This window comes from Vanellus vanellus (assembly GCF_965231255.1).
Source record: "Vanellus vanellus genome assembly, chromosome: Z".
Classification (NCBI taxonomy): domain Eukaryota; kingdom Metazoa; phylum Chordata; class Aves; order Charadriiformes; family Charadriidae; genus Vanellus; species Vanellus vanellus.
In genome coordinates this window covers 9701487-9725539 of record NC_138908.1, presented here as the reverse complement: position 1 = coordinate 9725539, position 24053 = coordinate 9701487, and the positions used below count along the sequence as shown (strand labels likewise).

At 43.9% G+C, this 24053-nt stretch overlaps 1 protein-coding gene across 1 annotated transcript in view; it reads left to right on the top strand.

The window, feature by feature from the left end:
• Nucleotides 1-23955, top strand: part of PLPPR1 (phospholipid phosphatase related 1) — a gene marked incomplete at both ends in the record, with an annotated part of 67478 nt that extends 43523 nt beyond the window's left edge. The window contains 5 exons of the mRNA XM_082497792.1: nucleotides 2082-2214; nucleotides 12644-12894; nucleotides 19678-19854; nucleotides 21856-21987; nucleotides 23923-23955. Of these exons, the coding sequence (XP_082353918.1) occupies nucleotides 2082-2214; nucleotides 12644-12894; nucleotides 19678-19854; nucleotides 21856-21987; nucleotides 23923-23955 (726 nt within the window). The remainder of the gene's footprint in view (nucleotides 1-2081; nucleotides 2215-12643; nucleotides 12895-19677; nucleotides 19855-21855; nucleotides 21988-23922) is intronic.
• Nucleotides 23956-24053: the final 98 nt, after the last annotated feature.

Genomic DNA, 24053 nt, shown 5'->3' with positions numbered 1-24053 from the left:
TAGTTCCTTGATATTTATACTAACTCTGGGTGTCTGTGTGCATGTACATGCACGTACACGCTTTCGTTATGCATTTCTCTGACCATTCCCTAGCACTATGGATTCCTCTTGTCGGTCTTATGTTAACATATGAGAGTAATTCTTTTGAGTGCTCCCCTTTTAAAAGCTCGTTTCTTCCCCTTCAGACTGGCTTTTTTTTTTTTCTAAGCACTTTCATTACAAACTCTGTCTTGCTGAAAAGCTCCCGGTTTCCCCTTCCCTGGGCATGCTAGGTGGGATTTTCAGTCCACTGCGGGTGGACTGTCGTTGCCTCTAAAGCGTGTGATCAAATTCTGTCCAGCTTTAGCTAAGACAGATGGACCTCGGTGCAACAGACTTGAATTAATTCTGGGTGCTTAGGAAATAATGATGTTACTCCTTTGGGAAGCAGTTACCATTTTTACAGAAAGCATGAATGTTCTGATCACAAAAAAAATACGTAATACGTAAGCACCACTAACGTCAAGATCAATGGAACCCTGGAGACATCAATGCTGATGTTTTAGTGAATAAAACATTACATTTAGTAAATAAAACAGGCCAGAAGTCATCCTCTGGCCCTCAGACTAGCTCGCATGTGCAATCTGTGGCCAAATGGCTAAGCTCCTCCTGCATAAATAGCAGTGGCTGCATGCAGCTTGCCTTGTGGGACTCGTCCCAGATACCTTCTAAGAGGCTGTTGTCACCAGGCCAGGCTATGGCATAGACCATGCTAGCCATGTAACAGTATGGGTGACCGGCCGTGCTGCTCCCATACCCTGGCACTTTTTACTTCACTAGTACAAATGTGATGCGTTTGTCCAGAATTTTCACTGACCTCCCCAAAAGTTTTGTGACTTCAGATAAATTTCCATTGCAGGGAAAATCATCTAAAAAAAAAATTAACCTAAACTTCTTTTCAGAGTTGGCAGGGGCTCTGTAACTTACCTGGCAGACATAGAAGAATGTAAGTTTCTGAAGGTGTGGGGGCTGGAGGAAGCAACCAATATTGCTGGGGCTTGCTGGTAAAATGTTGGGGTGGAATTCTGCAGAATTACTTTCCACTTCCCCAGATGTCTAGAAGCCTTCCATCTATGAAGTCCATACTGTCAGTAAATTTTAAATGCTAATATCAGGACATGACGAATTCCATGCCAGTCTCAGTAAAAATGGGAGCTTCTGGCTCCAAGGGGTGAGGGAGGTCATCCTTCCCCTCTACTCTGCCCTGGTGAGGCCATGTCTGGAGCACTGTGTCCAGTTCTGGGCTCCCCAGTTCAAGAAAGACAGGGAACTGCTGGAGAGGGTCCAGCAGAGGGATACAAAGCTGATCAAGGGACTGAAGCACCTCTCTCATGAGGAAAGGCTGAGAGGCCTGGGTCTGTTTAGCCTGGAGGAGAGAAAGCTGAGAGGGCATCTCATCAATGCTTATCGATATCTAAGGGCAAGTGTCAAGAGGATGGGGCCAGACTCTTTTCAGTGGTGCCCAGAGACAGGGCAAGGGGCAACGGGCACAAACAAGAACACAGAAAATTCCATCTCAACATGAGGAAAAACTTCTTTACTTTAAGGGTGCAGAGCACTGGCACAGGCTGCCCAGAGAGGCTGTGGAGTCTCCTCTGGAGATATTAAAAACCTGCCTGGATGCAATCCTGTGCAGCCTGCTCTAGGAGACCCTGCTTTGGCAGGGGGGGTGGACTAGATGATCTCCAAAGGTCCCTTCTAACCTCTGCCATTCTGTGATTCTTTGTGATTCTGTGATTCACAGAATTCATAAAGCTCTGTTTGCCCCCTGTATCCCAGGAGTTTGTATAAGAAGGCCTAAAATTTGCTGTGTCTTGCCCCTAAGTGCAAGAGTGACAGATCCTTTTCTTGGTTGGGACCTGGGTCTATGTCAGTTCATCTCCAATGAGTAAGTGCGACCTCGTTGTGGAACTGCAACATCCCAAAGACATTGCTTAGTCCCAAAGAGTGTTGGGTAGTAGTTTCTGTGGGCTGGAACCAGACACGTTTTAATGTTTGCTGATGTCATTTTTAACCTTCCGTTTCTTTCCCTTTCCTGGCAGATTTTTATTGGTGAGATATCCATGTATTTCATAAAGTCAACCCGAGAAACCCTAATTATTCAAGAGAAAACTATTTTGACTGGAGAGTGCTGTTACCTGAACCCACTGCTTCGAAGAATAATACGTTTCATAGGTAAGCATCCTGAGCACTGCAAGTTTAGTTCCTGTTTGCACCGAAACAGAATGAAACATCCTAATAATCTACACCACAAAATTAATTAAGCTGTGAAATCTTTGCAGGCATCTTCCACCTTAGAGGGATAGTCCCCCTCAGGATTTGCAAGGTAACGTTCAAAATGTGCCATATCATGCTGTCTGGAGCTGGTTTATATCCTATTCTGCTGAGCTTAATGCTTCTTCTGGACCCTTGAAGAAAGGTTATGCCAATCAAATCCTTATATGAATAATTCCATCATTGCTATTCTGTGTAAGCTTCCCATTTTACTTACAAATTGGTCTTCACCAGCCCATCTCTTTGGCATTTTTCTTTTCAGCTCTAATTTTAACATCCATAGCTCTGCCACATGATGTTCAGCTGAGCACAGCATAAAAAAGCCCAGAGCCCACTTCAGAATAACGTTCTTATTTTTATTGTATTTGGTTTTTGTTAGAGCTTTCATTGAGTTAATCGCTGAGAAACGAATGAAGAAGTTCTGTCACTAAACCATTTGGAGGCTGCTTTATATGGTGCTTGCAAGCTGCTATGCCTTTTTCATACTGTTGATTAGTGTAAAAAATTCCTACGAGACCTTACTGGGGGGACCGTTCCCTGGTGCTTTTGAAGCAGGAAGAAGAACAGCATTGCAGCTTGCTTTTCCAGTGTGGCACAGACAATCTGGTTGTCCTCTGAAGGCTTCCCAATTCACAGCGATTTACGGCTGCCTGAACCGCACCCCTCGCGTTTAGGACTTAGGAGGGCTGCTGCTCACTTGCTACTGCCTTGTAGCAGCAGAGTAAGAAGGCGGCAGCTCTGGACTGCATGTGCAAGGGGCTCCAGTTTCCCTCCTTACTCATCCATGAGATGTTCCGAGTTCATGCGTGGGGTGGGATGGGATGGGATGGGATGGGATGGCTTGGCTGCTGGCATGGGCCAGTGGCAAACGTGTCTCCCCACTGACCAAGAGGGGCTTTGCCCACAGAACGTCATGGAACCTCCCTCTCTGTATACTCGTAGAGATAAAGCATCCTTACACCATCGCATCTTGCAGGGAGCTGGGCCCGGAATCACAGCCTGAGTTAAAGGAAGCAACGGAACAAAAAGCTGAAAATATCTGGATCGCTCCTTCCCTGTCACTGCTGAACTTTTGAGCTTTATCTGGGAGAAAAATGTCTGCTGTGACTGTGGCAAGGGTTGTATTGCCTCTGTAGAGCACGGCGCTGGCTGCAGGCAGGGGTGCTTGCTCAGAGCATGGACTTGAAAGTCTCATCCTGCGCTAAGGTTTTCATCAGCAGCAAATATATGCTGCAAAGGAGGAAGAGCCATGGTTTTCTTTCTCCCTCTCCTCTCTCTGTGCCTCCTGCTTTGTGCATGGAAGTTAGGAAGTGAGATGTTTTTTTACCTTCTCCCACACCAGGGGTGGAGACAGACCACCTGTGGTTCATTACTCAGGCCTGGCCTGTGCGCTGCTGATGAAAACAAAAGGCATGGGAAAGTAGACAAAAGTAAAATACCCTTGAACTTCAGATCACCTCTAGGATATATTGATGGGTAGTAAACTGCCATTAAGAGAGAAGGCGGGTACTGGAGTCTACTGGACCACCCAGGGCTGTGTGACTGTTCCGGCACATGCAGCACGTTGCAAATTCCTGATCAAATACTCTCGCCTGCGGGGTCAGCACTGAAAGAGCTTAAACCATGGAGGTTAAGCACTTGTTCTGTATGTTTTCTTATATAGTTAGCTTTATTCTTAAACATTCGTGCTATTGTTTCTCTTTTGGTGGAAGAGGAGGGGATAGCGATGATAGAGTGGACTCTTGGAGAGTAGTAGGATACAAACCCTGCTAGAGAAAACAATCTTGGCTTCGCGGCTTTATTTTTGTTCCTGAGAAAAAGTTAACATTATTAGGAAAGGCTTTAAGTGTTCGTCTCATCTTAAACTACATTGATTGCTTGTTTTCTTCTGAAACCTTCTCCCCGCCTCTGCAGTGAAAGGGGAGAAGAAGAGTTTGCTGAAAAGTGGCTGAAATAATTTATGAAAGGAATTAAAATAGCTGCATGTTTTTCATTTAAATTCCCGCTGCAGTTTGCAAACATGGCATGGGCTGAACAGCTGTAGCCTGTGCTGGATGATCAGGGAAGTTAGCTCCATACAGCTGATTACTCTAAAAAGTGGCTACCTGGATGCTTGAGTCTGGAGAGACTACCATGTTGCTCGTATGTGTATTTCCTTGTGTGTGTCTTCTCTTGCTAAACTTGAGGGCCATAAGTTCCAGACCTGATTAAGTAGGTTGCCTTCCAAGGTACCCTAGCAAGCAGTCTGGCTTGTTGTGAAGAAGTTTGCTGCCAATTTAAGTCTTGGTACAAATTCATTGGAATATCCACATCTGATGATTTCTTTTGGCCCAAATGTGTGACCAAGAGTCTTAAATGAGTAGCTGCAAAAATTAGTAAATTAACTCATTGAAATATTGCCTTATAAGTCATTACAGTTGGTATTACTCAAAAGAATGAGAGATATCCTTCACTGTGTCTGGGTGCTCATGCGTCAGGAAAAACGAACACTGCTTCCCAACCCTGCAAGGCACATCACAGAGATCTTTTGAGAATTGCTATTTCCAAATTTTAGAAAGGCAAAGAGTCATTTTCTCCCTCCCTGACTCTGCAACTACAGTTGCTGGGAAGAGATGGGGTTTCAAGAATAGTAGCCTAAATGTGCTTGCCGCAAAACAAGGAGAAAGTTATAGATGCTTCACTGAATGTTCACTTAGATTTTGTAAGGAAAGAGAAACAAGAGGGGAAACTCTGGACTACCTTTTGGTGGTGTGAAAGATAGACACCCTTGTCATACTGTCTCCACGGGATATTTTGGATTTGGTTGCTAGATGAGGCTTTTCCCCTCTTGCTTTTTCTTCATGTGTACAGAATGAAGCACTTTTTTGAACTTTGATAGTGGTGCAAAGAATTAAGCCAAAGCAAGAAGCTGTAACTCTGCTGGGATATTGGCAAAGCCCCATGTTTCTTTTCCTTGACTTTTTTTACCTTGCCTACTATGCTCTCTGCTTATTCTCTCCTTGTTTTCCTCACGCCCTCATCTGCTGCCTCTTTCTAAGATTCTCCTCTCCTTAGTTTAGAGGGGACCTTGAATGTTGGGCTTTGTCTAAAATCCCTCCCTGGTTCTTTGTCCACAGGAAGCAGAACCAAAACCTTGTCTTGCTTCCTGGCCCAGGCATGAGTTCTGCACGTGGGTAGACATTTGCTTTTGTGGCAAAGGGCTGTCTCTCGACTTGCTGTCAGGTCCTTTACTGCAGCCTAGATAGGTGAAACCTGCTACGTTCCCTGTACTTAGAAAATCAATTCCTTTATCAGTGGAAAAAAGCTGGCTTAGCTGGGAAACACACAGACTTTGATATATGTTGCAATTTGTTCCATCTTCCTCTTCATCTTTTATGGCTGCTTCCGCAGACTTTTATTTTGAAGATTTTCAGGTCAAACAAGTGGTGTGCAATTGCTTTGGACCAGTTTTTTCTGTCTGAAATATTGGTGCTGCACTGCTATTCTTTAGTCACATCATCTCTCCTCCCTCCTCTCCCCACCTCTCCCAACAGTTTAATTATTAATTTCTGCTGCCAAAATTTGCTGTTTATGTGCTGGGCCTATGAGAAACCTGGGGGGAAGAGTGATTGTTTCTTGGGCCCCTGCCTCTTCTCCCTGTCTCCCAGCTTGAGTACACACAGCCTTTTTGTATTTTTATTCACCTTTTCTTGAGGTAATTTCCCGTTCAGTCCTTTGTTAACATCTTGCCATCTTGCATTTGCTTCCACGTTCTACTTGGTCGTTTGTATTGCAAATAGAGGTTATAAATTATTTTACCATTATTTAGTGAATGGTTTCAGTCAAGGATTTATTGTGTTTGTATACACTGCTATCATACCCGCAGGATCATGGATTCAGACCTCCCCGACTCAGTCTGGCAGGGTGACTAGAGTGTGTATTGTGTTTCATTTCATTCTATTAGGTTTCTAATCCGTGTGATTAAGTTGTATACCTGCAAAGCCCTGATAACATGCAAGTAGCCTCTCTCCAGTTCAGATATGTATAAATGCAACGTGCTTGATGTATTTGTTACCGGTGGCTCTTACTTTGGGGCTGCATAATTTGCAGTTAACAAATGGCGCAGATCAGCTTCTGCTGACAGCTTAATTTAAAGCACGGTGACACCTCACAGTGGGCAGCTAAATAATGAAATTAGGGCTTTATTTCAGCAAATTAAGGCTTTAGTTCAGCAAATAAAGCTTTACAAGATTCATACGCACATTGAGTTTATTGTAATAGGATAGATATACCCCAGAGCTCTGATGTCAATCCCCCAGGCAGCTGCAGGACGTAGCTTGCCTGACCTTATCCTTCTGTCTGCTGTAGATCTGAAGTTCGCTGTGAAACAATGCGCATTCTGTTATTAACTGGCGGCCTTTCAGCAGGGCTCAAGCTGTATTTGGGTGTGCTGCCTCTAACCTGCACTGCTGCAGCAGCAGCTTAAACTACTGTATAACTCCCTCCATATATCACTGAAGAACCTCTGCAGGTCACTGTGTTGGGGACAAATCAAACCTTACTGTTCCCTCTTATGCTGGGCTCTGAGCTGGCCATTGTCTAGATGAAAAATTATAGTTGTGAAGCAGGGAGGAAGAAAGAAATCCTGTGTGTCCATGGGGAGGAGTCTTGAGGCTCCAGAGTACTTTTGCACTGGGAACTGAATTTCTTCTCGCGTGCTCAGACCACATGTCTTCCTTTTGTGTCTTCATGGAACAGTGTCCAGGCAGGACACTTACAGGTGAAGCAGGCAGACACAAGAGGCAGTGGGTGCTTGGTGCAGTGGGCTTTGTGGGGTCTTCACTGGGAGATCAAAGCTAATCCTGGGATCAGATTGTGAGTGCTTGGAAGAAGCTTGCTGTTGAGCCCACTGCTGGTGCCATGGCAACAGGCAATAAATTTCCCTGCAACCCCCATCTCTTCGGTTGTAAAATGGATTAATGATACAGATCTCCTTTAACAACACCCTTTAAGATATAATGATGAAGGGTGGTTTAGCAGAGTCTGAGTCACAGGGCTATAAATGTATGGCTTTATTGGATGCACAGGGCTATTAGAGCAAAACCTTCAGAGATGGGCTGAGGACCAGCATTTCTGTAGAGCCATGAGTCCTTCCAGGGACTCCCTCCACTGAAAATCTAATACGCTTTAAAAAACATAGGGGTGGAAAAAGGGTTGGGGGGGAGTGTTGAGTGCGCATGTGTAATATCATAGAATCATAGAATTGCTGAGGTTGGAAGGGACCTTTAAGACCACCAAGTCCAACCATCAACCTACCCTGACAAAACCACTTCTAAACCATGTCCCCAAGTACCACATCCACCCTTTTTTTAAACACCTCCAGGTATGGTGAATCCACCCCCTCCCTGGGCAGCCTGTTCCAATATTTGATAACCCTTTCAGTGAAAAAGCGTTTCTTAATATCCAATCTAAACCTGCCCTGACATAACTTGAACCCGTTTCCTCTTGTCCTATCACTTGTCGCCAGGGAGAAGAGGTCAGCTCCCATCTCTCTAAAACCTCCTTTCAGGTAGTTGTAGAGGGTGGTAAGGTCTCCCCTCAGCCTCCTCTTCTCCAGGCTAAACAACCCCAGTTCCCTCAGTTGTTCCTCATAAGATTTGTCCTCCAGACCCCTCACCAGCTTTGTAGCCCTTCTCTGGACACGGTCCAACACCTCAATGTCCTTCTTGTAGTGAGGGGCCCATAACCGAACGCAGTACTCGAGGTGGGGCCTCACCAGTGCCGAGTACAGGGAGATGACCACTTCCCTGGTCCTGCTGGCCACACTATTCCTGATACAGGCCAGGATGCTGTTGGTCTTCTTGGCCACCTGGGCACACTGCTGGTTTATATTCAGCTGGCCATCCACCAACACACCCAGGTCCTTTTATTCCTTAATATGAATGTTTTCTGAGTAAATTAGGTTGTGTGTGACAAATTCATATAATTGGGCACTGGGAGAGAGAGGAGTGCCTAAATAAATGGATTTGGGAGAAGACATGATGATACGTTACTGAAGAGCAGAGCTTCTGATGTCTCATGAGCCCTTCAATGCATTGTTTCTTTTGTCATTTTACTTAAGGGTTTCATGTTTTTTCTCTAATAAAGCTTTCTGTCTCCTCATTCTCATTTCCACCCACTGGCCTCTCACTTCTCTCTTCCTGATGTCTTTTCACCTGCTCTTCTACATCTCCCAGGGTTTTTTAGTTAATTTTTGTTGCTGTTTTTGTTGTTGTTGTTGTTTTGTTTCAAATCAGTGGTGTTTTAAATGTCTATAATAGTGAGAGTTTCCATGAAGTCAACAAGCAGCTGCAGTCACTGATGTTAGAGAAATTCAGGATGGAAGAAGACAGAGCTTGAGCATGGGTTGCGTGGAGAAGACATGGATGTACTGAGGTTACAGTGAGCGAGGAGAGCTGTATTCTTCTTCAGGGCAGATGTCTCCTTTAGCAAAAGCAATAGACAGAGCTGGAGGTGACAAAACTGATGAACAGCCACACAGGGAGCTCGGTAGGAGAAAGACCATTAAAGTAGCACGTGAGTGAGAGCCCAGAAATTATGAGTTTGTGCATGGAGGACTTTTTGGCAACAATTTGGGGGGGGGGGGGGGCGGGTGGTAAGTGGAGAAATTAAAACTGAAGCACTCAAAATTGAAGCTGCTGGAGATTTAGATTCTTCTGCCAAGGCAAGTGTTAGTTCAGGTAAGGTGGAGCTGGAAAGAGTTAAGGTTCGTGTTGTCTGTCCTCAGCATTTTTGAACAGGACTTTCCTTGTTTGTTCTTTTTTTGGTTTGCACATTTAGTTTGTCTAAGGTCTTTCTCACTGGAGGTAAAGATACGTTCAAATCTGATCCTCAGTTCCTTCTTCTTGGACTTTGGGGCAGCTAAAGAGAGTACCAGGAAGTATAGACTACCCTCTATCTCTGGCCTAAATTAGTCTCTCCCCGGTTACTTTCTGCTTAGTGGTTTCTCTTCTAGCTTCTTCTTCCTGGCTGCTCCTGACACACACAAACACAGCTGAGAGCCAGGACAGTGACAAAAAGTGAGGAAATCTTTCCAGAAATAGCTTCTGCTCCTTCTTTAAGTCCTCTTGGTGCACCCTGACTGTGCGACACATGTGGGTGAAGGGAAGGAGAGGCATTTCATAAACAAAATTAGCCTCTCTCCATCCTTTCTGCTAGTAGCCAGCTGTAGAGGCTGTAGGTCTTCTTCCCATGTGGCTTGCACTTTTTGCAACTTTTCTCAGCATATGCCAAGTTCTGGACTAAAGTTGACTGCCAGGTTTTCTAGGCCAGAGTGAGCACGGTGAGATAACTCGCTTGCTCCTTAGCAGGGTGGCATCACCTCCCATTACATCTGAGCGTCAAAACCTGGAAGAGGTACATGTTCTCCCATTCTCTCTCTCTGGCATTGTATCACAGACTTCAGCTGTATGACCCTGAAGAGATGGGGCTAGTTGCCCTTCCCGTGAAGCCTTTCAGCAGCAATTTGTCTGTCTCTAAAAACCTGGCAATCACGTCACTGCATTCTCGTGTTCTGGTCAGTTGGCTTAGCTGCTGTAGGTCATTGAACAAATCCATTGAACAGATGGATTCCTGAGGTACAAAAACCATCAGGGGACTCTCCACCACTACCCAGGCTCACTGGTGGCACAGCCTTTAAATCAATGACAGCCGACCCTATCTCAAAGTCTCTAGAGAGTAAATGGTGCGTAATCAGCAAGGGATAAATTCCTGCTAGCTGAATTCATTGCTGCACATATAGCTATGGTTTTCGTACGGCGCGGTTTGGCAGAACTGCAAGAGGGAAATTATAGTGATCAATATGCATCACAGTCAGAGCATGATAAAGGTTTCAACCATGGCTTGTTCTGATGTTTTGCGGAGTACTGCAGCGCTCAGGAGCTGAGCCTGAGCCAGCACTTTCAGTGCTACCAAATATTGAGAAAATGCAGATGTTGAAACTTCTTTTTTTTTTGGAGAAAAACATGGAACCACCTTTGTACCTGTGCACTGCCTAGAGAGTGAAATAACTTTGTGAAACCCGTGACCTTTTTGTGAAACACCCCCGTTCCTGGTTTGTACTTATGCGATAAAGACCTTGGACCAGACCACAGTGTTTGTCTGGCTCTTAGATTTCCTCCACGTATTGTAAAGGGCTGGGTAATCATCCTCACTACGTTCCCTGTGATGTGCACAGTGCATCAAAAAGATGCCATTTAAAGCAAGATGTGCCAAAAAAGCCTAAGAATTTGGCCAAAGAGCAGTGTATGAAACAAGATTCATCTCTGGCATAACTTGCTGTTTCACCAGGCTGGAAAGATACCTACTGCCTTCTTCACTTGAATTTGCTCGTGCACTGGCTAATGGAGATGAGGAGTTCTACTGGCTGTGGAAAACCATCAATTTAAAATATTAGCAGAAGGCTAAAGGAAATAAAGGAGCAGTGTCAGTGCTCTCTCCATTTCCCTTTTGAACACAGACACTTTGCAGGATAAGCGGGGCAAAGACTGTCATGCCAGTAAAAAGTCAGGGGCCAGTCCTGCGGTGTAGAACCAGAGGAAGGCTGCCTCCCCCTTCCACCACCCTGGGCTTGTTACATCCATGATCACGCATCAGTTCGTTAATAACGAATGATAATAGACTCATATAGTGAATAGTAATAAACTCAGTCCCCCAGATCGTCTTCACTGTGGTAGCACTCCTTCCGGATGGTGGGGAAGTGTGGTGGGGACAAACGGCTCTGCGCTGCTGCGGCCGCTCCAGGCTCTTCCCACCAGTACCCCGGCGAGGAATTTCAGCTGAGTCCATCACAGTGCACCGTCTCTGGGAACCCACACTTGCCATTCGTACAATGAAACCATTTTTAGTTACAGGTTTTATTTTATGAAGCATCCCGTGTGTAGACGGGCCCTGGGTGTTTCGAAGGACCTAGCTGTGCCAGTTGTAACCCTTCTGCTTTCTGTCAGCTGCACGGTGGGTGACAATATCTGCAGAGCGATCCTTGATTCCTGTGGATTGGATGTAAAGCATTTTCTGCTGCATTATCTTGCTGGTTTCCTGATATTTTTTGTTTCTCAGACTGTAGCAATCTTTTTCCTTTTTCTTTAACTCACTACAGATAAGCAGTGAAGTTGTTATAACCGTGGTGGTGCCAGCTCTTAAGATTTTATCACAGCTCTCCTAAGATGTTTACCCTGGAGCTCCAGCTCTTGGTCATATTTAAATACTAAGCAATCTTAGCTGATTTATAATTTAAATGACTTTTACTTTCAAAGCTACAGGAGGGAGAAAGCAAAAATACAGCCCCCAACATTCCCACACCAAAAGTAAATATTTATTTGTTCTAAATTTTTGTGACACTCTAACCCACCTTAGCGATGGGAAGTGGTAAAGGGGAGCTGATTTAGTCTTTCAGAACTTTTGGGTTTGGCATGTCTGCAAACCTGCTCTTCTGTCCCTTTGGTTTGTAGGCAGTACATGCAAGTAAAATACCCTCATATATATTCGTAGCAGCTGTAGCAGGTATTGGTAACACTCGTGGGGAGACAGTGGAGTATGTGAAAACTGCAGTATCGAGCAAGGGGTACTCCACAATCCTGGAAATATTCCTGGGGTTAAGTGAATGCTATAGAATTTGTGGGTATGTGCGTGAGCTGAACTGCAACTGTGTGGAAATGTCTTCCAGAGCAAAGCATTAGGATGTTTCCCAAAGGACCTGCCAAATACTGCTAGATCAGGATCTTAATTTCTCAACATCAGGACGGTGAATAGTCAAAATCCAGAAGGTGCCTGACACTAGATAGTCACCTTGAGATAAGTGCAGTATTGTATCTCAGCACTACACTGCTCTTTCAGCTTCAGAGCTGTTATATACCCCTTTTTTGGCCCAGATATGGTAAAAACACATAAATGTTTTTAACAACTCATGTGCATGGCACTTGGCTGCAGGCTGTGAGCCTTTGTCATAGTGGAAGCTTTACAGGCATTTAGGTGCAGAGTTTTCAGTGAAATCTACAGCTCGCAGTTCTGTTCGGAGCTTGAATCACGAAAGTACTTGGGCACATGCTTATCGTTTTCAGCCCGTTTCTGAGTCCTTCTGGAGTTGCTGAGTGAAGCACCTGTCAGAGTGAAGCACACGGTCTTCTGTGTCATGCCTTTGATGCAGGACGCTGCTGGAGTCAGCAGGGGCTTTTTCCGGGTGATGACTGCGGGGTTTGGTCCCTTGCCTCTCATTACATCTTGCTCCTTTCAGGTACCAAAATTTTTTTCTAAACCTGTTTGAATAATTATTATTTTTAACCTTTCCTCGCAGGAGTGTTTGCCTTTGGACTTTTTGCCACTGACATATTTGTAAACGCTGGCCAGGTTGTGACTGGGAACTTGGCTCCCTACTTCCTGACTGTATGTAAACCCAACTACACTGGAAACGACTGTCGCGCCCACCACCAGTTCATAAACAACGGCAACATCTGCACTGGGGATGTGGAGGTGATCGAAAAGGCAAGGAGGTCCTTTCCATCCAAACATGCTGCTTTGAGCATCTACTCAGCTTTATATGCCACGGTGAGTGCCAGTGATGCTTGCTGGCTGGTATGAGAGTTTTCTGTATATGCACCCAGATGGGGCTGTTTTTGAAGAAAAACGGGGTTGGTTTGGGTAGGGCTTTTTTCTTTATCTGTAGGGGAAGGTCCCTTTCTCTCTCTGTTTTACCAGTCCTAGTATAAGTGAATCAAATGCTCATTGCTTTTGAGGCACTGTATGATGTGGATGCATGAGGTCCTATCTTGTCTTTGCTGCTGATTTTCTCAGAGGCCTTTGAGTACACATTCAGCCTCTTCTCCCTGCCCCTGTCCCATGAACATTAAAAGGAAGTTGAGGCTTTAACGTCTCCTGGATCACTACTATTTCTTTTGTTCACGTGCCATGAGTTGTTGAACATTTTAAAATGTAAATTGTGCCATTTCAGTGGGAGGCTGGATTTTGCCCCCCTTGTTTAGGACCCGAATTCCCTGTGCAAAGAAGGTTGTAATAAAAGTCAGTGCCAGAATTTTGCTGTTATCACGAAGAGATGGACCCCAGTTGACATTTTGACAAGGTGACACTGCTGTACTGTCAGGGAGGAAATTGTCTGTCTTTAAAAGTCTAGTGAAACAGATTGGCTGCTCCTTTATGTTCTTTGGCTAAATTTTCTGTAGTGTTTGAAAATTGAGCTGAGAAGCTTACTCACAAATTAGAATACCTCAGTGGTTTTGCCATTTTGACTTAACCTGGTTCTGATCTCAAAATGGCTTAACTAGGTCTTTTTTCCCTGAGTAGCTTGGCTCAAATGAGTGGCAGAGTCTGTAGGCCATCAGGATTTCCGAAAAGCTTTAAATTTATTAATGACAGAGTGTTTACTGAGTATTTTACTGGCACCTTGGTAGCAGATGAATAATACACCATATTATGACTATAAAATGAATAGGCTACCTGCTGCTGTTTCAGTATCCATCTGTTTGCACTGAATGTTGTATGAATAATGGCAGACATGTAAACTGGTAACTCCTTTGGTCATGATTTGTTGGGAAGCATTTGGAAAGCCTGTAACATTTTGCACGCATTACTTCTGAACAGTAAGCAACCATGTGTGAAATGCAGTTCTCGATACACTCATCGTTGTTGTAGCAGCTGCTTTCATCATGATGAACTCTTAGGTGGAAGCTCCTGGATCAGGTCCTGGTTCTGCCCTAAGTTGGTTACGTCTTTCATGGACTTCCCCGGCCTAACCTCCCTTGTTTCCTAGGAAGGCAAGTCTTCAAACAGGCCAATTTCTACAACTGAAGGGGAATAATTCTTTCTCTCCCTGAGCTTAAGTCCCCAGTAGTTAAGCGTGTTGGAGCCCCAGTCTTTCAAGAGTACCTGCAATGGGCCTGCTCTTCTCCCTTCTTCTTCTGGGTGGAAAAAGATGCATTTCAGGCAGAGCCAGGACATGGAGTTATTTCTGAGCTGCAAGGTCATCAAAGTCTGCCCTTAAGGCATTTCAGCCTACAGTCCGATTTTAGCCCAGTTCTCTGCCTGGAGACACCCTCTAGCACTGAAGGTGGTGTCACTTGTCTTTTCTCTGCCTGTCAGCTGAGATTAATATGAGCATTACACCAGAAATGCAGTGTTCAGGTCTGGCTTTGCTTAATAATTATGCATCATTTTTTGAGAAGTGTGTTGCTGATTGTAATATGTGTGATAATGTGGGCTGCTGAACATAAAACACAGGGTAGTTGGTTCGTGATAGCTGTATTTTGCATAAAGCTGAAGATTTGAGCCATGGAGCAGGAAAAATAGAACAGGTTGAACATGAGGAGGCAGGAGAATGGAATCAGCACAGGCATTATCTTTCATCATATAAATGTCTGTGGAGATCTGGGAGTCTCCTGCCATCACTGAACCTTGATTATCCTCTGTAGCTGTCTTTGTACTGATTTGTTCGTTTGTCTGGTAGTGACAGTACTCCCACTGTGATTGGTTTGGCTTTGTGGTTTGGTTTTCATTGGGTTTTTTTATAATCTGGGTTTTATATTTAACCAGCTAGGATTTTTTCTTGTCACCTGCCAAAGAAGCTGAGGAGAGTTCAAAGCATCACTTTTGCAATCTCTGCAGGCAGAGAAGAATCTTGTATGCCTAAAGTAGGGGGAAGAGAAAATAGCCAGCAGCCCTGGCTTCCATGCGCACACAAAAATTGGAATGGCATCTACTGAAGTTTTATTAGTCTCCCAAAAGTATGGCAGGAAGAGATGGCAGTCCCTGTACATAGCACACACTGCTGTACAGTTAGAAACACGTGCTTCTAAGTGTCTTTCCCAATGGAAAATGATAGGCTAGAAATACTCCTTAAATCATTAGCTTTGGGGGGGGAACCACCAAAAAAAAAAAAAAAACAAAAAACCCCACGAAAAACAGATGATAAAATCATATGTTGCATATGGGTAACCAAGTTACATCATCTTTAAACAACTGTTACTTCATACTTTTCTGAGAAAGGTCATGGAAGAGTAAATGACAAGGGCATCTAACAGATGGTGGTGTTCAACTGGAACATAGAAAATTAAAGTATTTCACTAGCACAACTGGAGGACCTCTTATTGTAGAGAGAAGGTAGATATCCTTGCTGATCCTCCTGTTTGCCTCTGGAGTGAAAGCAAGGAGAAGTGTTTTATGGTCACAACAGAGTCTCTATAGGTGAAAGATACAACTACTCACTTATATTGACAGTTTGGTAGCGTTTTTAGGATCCTTCAGCTAAGTTCTTGCCTAGCAGCATCCACAAGTAATGCTGTCCGTCACCTCCATCTGGCTAGAAGACTTTACCTCATCACACTGGATCACAAACAGTCTTCTACGCCTGAGTGGATTGCTTCTTGACTGGATCAGAGTGATACAATATACCTGGATATGAAACTTTTAACATTTGGGAAACTCTGAATAGTAGAGAACACTACAGGAAATCTCTTCTGCAAGCCAGGTCACTGTGACCCCACCAACAATTTCTTCCATTTCTGCATTGACACGTACTAGACTAATCAATGAAATTCAAGGCCTTGGCACCTCGAGAAGTTGCACTGAGCATTGAGGAGACTGCATCGTGTTCTCCAATATGCATCATTGCCAAAGGTTCTGCTTCTCTCTTTCTGTAGAGATCTCTGTGGTAAAGGAAAAGATTGTCTGTAAAGCTTGTAGGACACAGAATTTTCCAATATTGGTATGAAATTGTGAACTTTCGAAGGAAAATAACCTTCCATCACAAATCTCCCCACTTTCTGCTAAAAAGACAAGACAGACTTCTTCCACTCTGCCTTTCTCATCATAGATAAAACATACATTCTAAATATATATAAGCATATATTTGCATATATATACGCTTGTATGTATGTCTTAAATTTGCAAACAAAAAAGCCTCCTTGACTGTCTATGCTTTTGTCTCTCTGAAAAAGATGGGAGAAGAATTACACACAGGATGAATGCTACTATCGCACGTTGCACGTTGCTAAATACACTGCTTGAGTGTACTGATAAGAGTGCACAGCAAAGAAACGGAATAAATAATTTACATAGTTAAATCATATGTAATTTATTTTTAATATGATTTATTCTATTTTCTTCCCATCTTTTTATATTTAATTCCTTCCTCCCTCTCCCACCCATCAAATAACTGTTTTTGACATTTAGAATTTTGTAAATAAATTTACCCTATAAATAGCATTGTGGGAAGTTTTCAAAAACACCTGCTGTGTGTAGGAAATCAAATGTAAGTGACTTTTACTGAGATTTTGGGCTCTTACCCAGGGCTTTGAAAGCATGCTCTAGGTGAAAGGATAAACATATTGTGAGGATCTTAAAAAATATCTTGGCTGTAGGGACCAGGACAATAAAGATCAAACTGCAGTGATCGGAAAGTCTGACCAGAATGGAGAAGCTCTCCCAGTTATTTCTGACCTCAGTGTGTGATTTGTGGATGAACGGGAGCATACCTTCTGGGAAAACAGTTTGTCTTGTTTTAAACCCTCCTCATGAGAGTTTTACAGATTTCCCTTGGCAATCTGTTCGCATGGTTAATTACCCTCATTGCTAAAAATGTTCTCTTTACTACAAGTTTACGTTTTCCTGCTGAGATGCGTGAAACTTCAAATCCATTAGATACTTCCCATCTGTAGTAAGAACTTTCCCATGCAGGTAACCCGGAGATCCAGCTTCCTCTCATACCTGTAGGGAAACAAGCGTGCGTGGGTGGTTGTCTGTAGCGAGGGTTTGCAGCTGTCGCAGCAGCACTGCGTTGTCACTTTAGAGGTGATGCTTTTCCTCTGGATGCTGTAAACCGCCGTAGCGCTTTGGTGGCAATCCGGTTCCCTATTGCTCGTTTGAATGGGCGCTGCTAAAAGAAACGCATAGGGTGAAAGGATGGGTGGTAATTATTCACACAGTGGCACTTCACGTCAGTGATATTTTTTGCTATTGTTCCCAAAGAAGCAGCTTAACGTGAGTTTTGGTGATAGTCAGGTGCAACGCAACCTGCCGGCAAAGGCTGGGGCAAGATTGCCGCCTAGTGCTCAGTCGCTGGCTGTCGTTTCAAGGCATGTGCTGCAGTCAGGTATCAGGCAGGAACCTCTCGAGTAGCTTAGTTCCACTCCCAGTGCTATCACACACCGTAACATTCCAGTTCATAAACTGCATTCACCTTTAAATTATGTCCTCAGCAGCAGATTTAAGGGCAGAAGTCTTCTCTTCCCCAGGCAGAGATCTGGCGAATTCAGCTGTTAGGAGTCTAGTACTGCCGTTTATTGGGAGGTGAAAGTATGGTTTTGCCTAGGTACAAGCCCAAAGGCAGTCAGGTCTGACTTCTCCTGGTCGGTTTCTCTGGACCAGCCATTTCCCTTCCAAGAGGCGGTTGCTGGATGCCTTCCCTTCTTCTAGAGTTACGTATGGTATTGGGTTTAGGGCTACCACTTCTAACACCAGCCGGTGAGGAGAAGCCAGCTGTAGGGATGTTCAATGGCCTCATCAGGAAGAAAGGAAAAGAAATATGGACAGAGAGAAAGTTAAAGTAAAAAAAATACACACAATACAGCAGAATAAAGGAATATATGAAAGGCAGTGAACAGAGTGACCTTGAGAACGGGTATAATTTCTGTTTCTTGATCCCTAAATTAGGCACCAGACCATAGTCACCTCTGCATACCTGGCTCATGAAGAAAGGCACTAAAATACAGTAAAATATTTGCCCATGATTGCCAAGTAGATGGTGGGGTGCGAAGCAAGCTGTGCTGGTAGCTGCAATTAGGAGCACCAAGCCGAGCCTGCGCAGACTTCCCTCAGCACAGGCACCGGAGAATCCCGAGGCAGCTTCACCCCAGCCAAACCATTGTAGTCTTGGCCAGAGACTGGCACTGTGAGTCCGCACAGTGTCCGTAGCTGCTGCAGCAGCAACAAAGGGGAGCGAGTCTGGGGTCTCCACCATCCTGCAGAGTCCTGCCTTGATTTCGGTGCCGCCCACGGCAAAGAGCTCAGCAGTGCCCTTACCCAGAAACAAAGTCATCCCGGGGAAAGATGACGTTTGTGACCTGCAGACAGCACAATCGGAGAGGCCAGTTGTGGTCTCATCAAAGATGTGATTAAACAATAAGGATCTTCTGTAAAGTATTTTGTCCGGAGGACTAACAGAACCATATTTCCATTTCTGACAACTGAAAAAGGGTCAAGAATGGAAATATTTTCAGCTTTGGTGTTTTTACTTATTTTTACAATAAGAGAACATTTTTTTTCCTTTACTAATAAAATGGCATCTTTTGATATTAAACATTGAAAGGGACACTTCTGTGGTTTGTAATCGTTCTATTCCCCAGCCGAACAGGTGTTTATACTTTCACTGGATCAGTTCTACACTATGTGAATCGGGTTCATTTACCAGCTGATTGGTAATAACAATCAAATGGATTTTTCAAATGTATCTTCCTCTGGGAGTCATCTGGAGGCATTCCCGGCAAATGCATTTGACGTATTTGCTTTGCTTACCAAAGCTTTGGAAATCATGCAGGCATCCATACTTCCGTGCTGAAAAGGATTCTATTGGATTGTTTTGCCATCAGGCTTGCTTTGCTTGATCTTTGTCATTTTGTGGTTCTGGAATTAATGACTGGCTGCTAATTGTGACCCACGTGGTTTTACTCAGTCAAAATGCATTTAAAATAAAATACAAACTGCCAAAAACGTGTGGCATTTATTAAAAGGTGTTCAGAGCACAATGGAACTTCACGCTGTGGAATTACATTTTGAGAATCAACTTTGTTTTAAAAGAAATCTCTCACCATATTCTGTGTTTCGTTTCATCTTGCAGAGAAAATGTCTGGAATGGTGTCTCTTAATGTTCTCTGTTTCCTAAACTTAATACCACTTAGGAAACTGGAGCAACTAGTTCATATGGACGCTAGGCACTCCATCCTACACACATTACGATTTCTGCAGGCATATAAACATAAATTCTTGACTCTTTGCAAACATCTAGTCACGTACATTCAGAGTGCGTGTCTGCTAGCACATGCGCAAGTACTTGCACAAGTTAGGAAGTCAGCTGAGAAAAAGTCCGGTATCTAAATGCAGTTGATGGGATATTTGACATCCTGAAAGATCATTTAACAGTATCTCTTTGTTCTCTTAAAAGTATTCTCTGAATTACCTTAAACCTCTTCCTCCATTTCCCAATGCTGTTTTTAATGAATCATGAGTTTTGTCAGAACCTTGCTGATTTAGGATTTGTCTGGGTGGAAAAAGATGCATTTCTGGCAGAGCCCCTTTTCATTTTTGACTTGCCCTTTGTTTCAGATGTACATCACAAGCACAATTAAAACAAAGAGTAGCAGGTTAGCCAAACCTGTGCTGTGTCTGGGTACCCTGTGTGCTGCGTTCCTCACCGGGCTAAATCGAGTTTCTGAGTATCGAAACCACTGTTCGGACGTGATTGCAGGCTTCATCTTGGGGAGTGCTGTAGCTTTGTTTCTGGTAAGCCCATCAGTCCTTCTACATCCCTTTTAAAATTACCTCAGTTGAAAAATAAAAGATTGCTATTCTCTTGTGGCCTATTGCAGCCAATTAATCTGGTTGCTAAGACCTAATTCTAGCCCCATCTAATTAGAAGTATCATCAGAGAAAATCCTAATATCAAATCAGGTTGGTACTAATTAATAAGGTTAATGCGGTGACATTTGTGCATTGTATGTATTTCAGGATTATTTTAATTAATGTACATGTTCTAACTTGACCTGTTCTGGAAAATGCTTTAAAGATGGTGTAGATTTCAACTAATGTCAAAAGGGAGGCACGCTTGAGACTTCTTCTGTGACAACCCTGTGTAGCAAAACCCCGCTGTCTGCCTGGTATCTGGCAAAAATGTAGGATACGGGATGTTGTCTGGAGCTCTAAGCAGTGGTCCTGGTTCCCTGTTTTGTTTCAGACCATAAAAGGAGTGCGGTGGAAATGAGGGTGAGGACAAACTTCCTGGGAGAAAAAAAAAATACCTCCCTTTGCAGGATTTGGAGTTGAGCTGAAACTGTTCGCCATCTCACAGGATAAGCACGTGCATTAAAGTGTATGAGAGGCCTTCCCACAGAATCTAGGAACAGCATCTCTCTGGAATTGCAGTGTTCCTTGCCCTGCTGTTGGCTGTGTGGCTCAGGTGTTTTCTTTGGGGGGGGACCTCCTGCTGAGGATTTACCCACACAGCAGTCAAGGTGACTCTCACTATTACCCAGCAATGTGCCTGGTTCCTTTTAATCAAAATATGCTTCAAAACTATCCACTGCATAGCAACAGACACTTTATCCCTGTAATCAGGAGGGATTAGGTTTCAAAGACCCGTTAAATCTAGATTATCCTGTCACTGATTTTTTTTTCCTATTCTGTACTTTAAAACAAAACAAAACACAACAAAACAAAACCTTCACATATAATTTATTCCTGTGTTCCCTTTAATTAAAAAAAAAAAAAAAAAAATGTCCACTACCTCTGACCTGGATCTCCTTGGCTTTCATGTGAAGTAGTTTGTCTGGTTCCCGCTGGGAAAGGCAGTTTCAGTCTAGCCCATGCAAGGCGAGAGGCGGTCACCCCGTACATCATCAGGTCAGGACGATCTCCGTGCTCCCGGTACCTGTTTCTAGCAGTGACAGCCAGCTCCCAGCCACGTTTTGGCCCTACAGACCTTCTGCCACCCTGCAAGCTCACAAGCCTAATTGAAGGGGTTTCCCCGGCGCTTGGAGGGGAGGGTTGCTGTGAGACTCCCGCTGCCGGCACAAAAGGTCTAAAGAGGTCTAAAATTGCTGAGGTCTAAAGAGCGGGGAAGAGGAAGAGCCAGCAAGGAGCTAGCTGCAGCAATCCCTCCGACAGCAGATGTGTCTGCTCCTGTACATCTTTTTTTCCGCTGTGTTCCCAAGCCCCGGCCTGCCGTGTGTGTTTGCTCTTATTAGCATCACCATGTGGGTGCGGTAAGTCTGGTCGTGCACAAGGGAAGGGCTTGTAGGATAAACACAACAGCGGTTGTGCTGGAGGCCTGCAGGAACGGTGCTAAATGAGCTTGATGTCATCCAGATGTGAGGCAGATGCAGCCACCCGGTGAGCTGTTTTCACTGTTTGGAAATGACCGTCAGAGTCTGAAGGGAATATTTGGCCAATAAAATGCATCATCAGGGTAGTCCGTGGTTCTATGATGATGAAGCAGACATGGGAGTCTCTGCTGTATAAAACATAAATCTGAGGTTCATCACCTCAGATTACAGGCCAGATGAGCCCATTTACCAAGGTAGCCCACCATGCCCAACTGTGTCAGTAAACACACTGCAGCCCCAAGGCTGAGCTGGGTGATGCCCTGAACCAAAACACAGGTTAAGTTCTTCGCAAAAACTGGCACTTGTGAGACCCCTGATGGTGATTCCTGTGAGTTTTTCCTGGGGACAGAACACGCTGACCTCACTTTTTTTTTTTTTTTTTTTTTTTCCTGGCATTACATAGGGGATATGTGTTGTCCATAACTTTAAAGGCACTCACGGAGCTCCTTCTAAACCGAAGCCTGAAGACCCACGAGGAATGCCGCTAATGGCTTTTCCAAGAGTGGAAAGTCCTCTGGAGACTTTGAGTGCACAGGTACTGTAAATCCTCTCACCCAGACCATCACCAAGCACATTTTCTGTTACAGCAGAGTAAAAACTAGTTATATACATAAATACACAGGGAACTGGTTTTATCCCTAACATTGAGCCCATTGAACAGAGTGAGTTTGCATCAGGAGAGAGTTTGTTTTAAGGCAGTTATCCCTTAAACTACCAAATATTGTAGCTCTTCTGCCCCTGTGCACATCCAAAGCTAAAGCAGTAGGATTTCACATGCCTCTGCCTGTCGCTGAGAACAAACTTTTGTTTAGAAGAACAGAAAACTGAGAGAAAAGCAAAGATAATTCTGTCCAACTACACTTTGGAATGCTTTTGGGTTGTCTTAATGATTTACTCTAACATTCGTAATCCTGAGAATAAACTATGCTGTCCAGAAAAATATTATAGAGATTCATTTTTTATCCTTATTACTGTTCAGGATCTTCTATAAAAAGAGGAAATCATATACTGTTTTCTATCTCAAGTCATCAGAAGAGAAGTTAATAGCATTCTGACCAGTTTGAAAAAAAAACAGGCTAGCGGGAGCATCATCACCAATGGTGTTTCTGTTAAACTAATAACTTCAAATGGCTTGTGTTGGCGTAATTGAATCATACCCAGTCCTTTCAGAACAGACAAGAAAATGACACCTGCCAAGAATTTCTGGGAACAAGGACGAACTCGAGTTTATCAGTTATCTGAAATGCCCTGGTGTAATTTATTTGTTCTTTAAATTGTACTTCCTTTATTAGATGGCCTGTCATTCCTGTGTACATGGTGCATGGAAAGATCAATAGTGACTTTTGTTAAATGTTTGACAAATAAAATGAAAATAAGAATTAAAAAGTGGAAAAGACACTGTTTCTAATGCCTGGAAATATTATGCTTAATTGAAAAGTCAATTTTGATTAGGCAGAGATTTGCTGGAAGACTTTCAACTAAATCTAGAGAACTGGGTGTATTAACTGTTCTCTTGGTGGACTTGCAGTCCAGAAACTAAGTGCTACTTATATATCCACATTGCATTGTGTGTGATGAAAGGGCTGAACAGGTGAAAATATTCATAGACTAAGAAAAATTTTGTCTAGTCAGCTATTTATACCTTCTGGACTGTGAAGTAGATCTACCATCTGAAACTATTATAAGCAAGTTCTTAGGAGTGGCTGCTTATTACTGTTTCTTCAGGTATCGGAGGTGCATTGTCCTTCTCCATACAGAATTCTGCATCCATTCCCACTCTTGTTTCGCATTGCACCCACACAAACCCTGCCAATGCAGCGTCATCCAAGGATGACTCAGTACTGCCACTGAAGTCATAGAATTGTAGAATTGTCTAGGTTGGAAGGGACTTTTAAGATCACCAGGTCCAACCATCAACCTAACGCTGCCAAAACTACCACTAAACCATGTCCCTCAGCACCATGTCTACCTGTCTTTTAAATACCTCCAGGGATGGCGACTCCACCGCTTCCCTGGGCAGCCTGTTCCAATGTTTTAACACCCTTTTGGTGAAGAACTTTTTTCCTAATATCCAATCTAAACCTACTCTGGCATAACTTGTGGCCATTTCCTCTTGTCCTATTGCTTGTTACTGGCGAGAAGAGGTTGACCTCCACCTGTCTACAACCTCCTTTCAGGTAGTTGTAGAGCGTGATAAGGTCTCCCCTGAGCCTTCTTTTCTCCAGGCTAAACAACCCCAGTTCCCTCAGTCATTCCTCATAAGACTTGTTCTCCAGACCCCTCACCAGCTTCGCTGCCCTTCTCTGGACATGCCCCACCACCTCAATGTCTTTCTTGTAGTGAGGGGCCCAAGACCTGGCCACTGGCTTCCAAGAAGGCTGAATCAGCACTGTTTCCACCCAAAGAGGGCTTCTGTGTTGCTATATATCTGTATACAAATGTTCACGTGTTTGCCTTTTCCTCTTTCCAGAATCACTCCGCCTCTATGACTGAAGTGACCTGAGATGGAAGATTGGCAACAGAAGCTATTTTTTATTACCCTCCAGTACAATACTCCAAGACACACAGTTACTAAATGTCTAACTGTGATGACCAGTATTA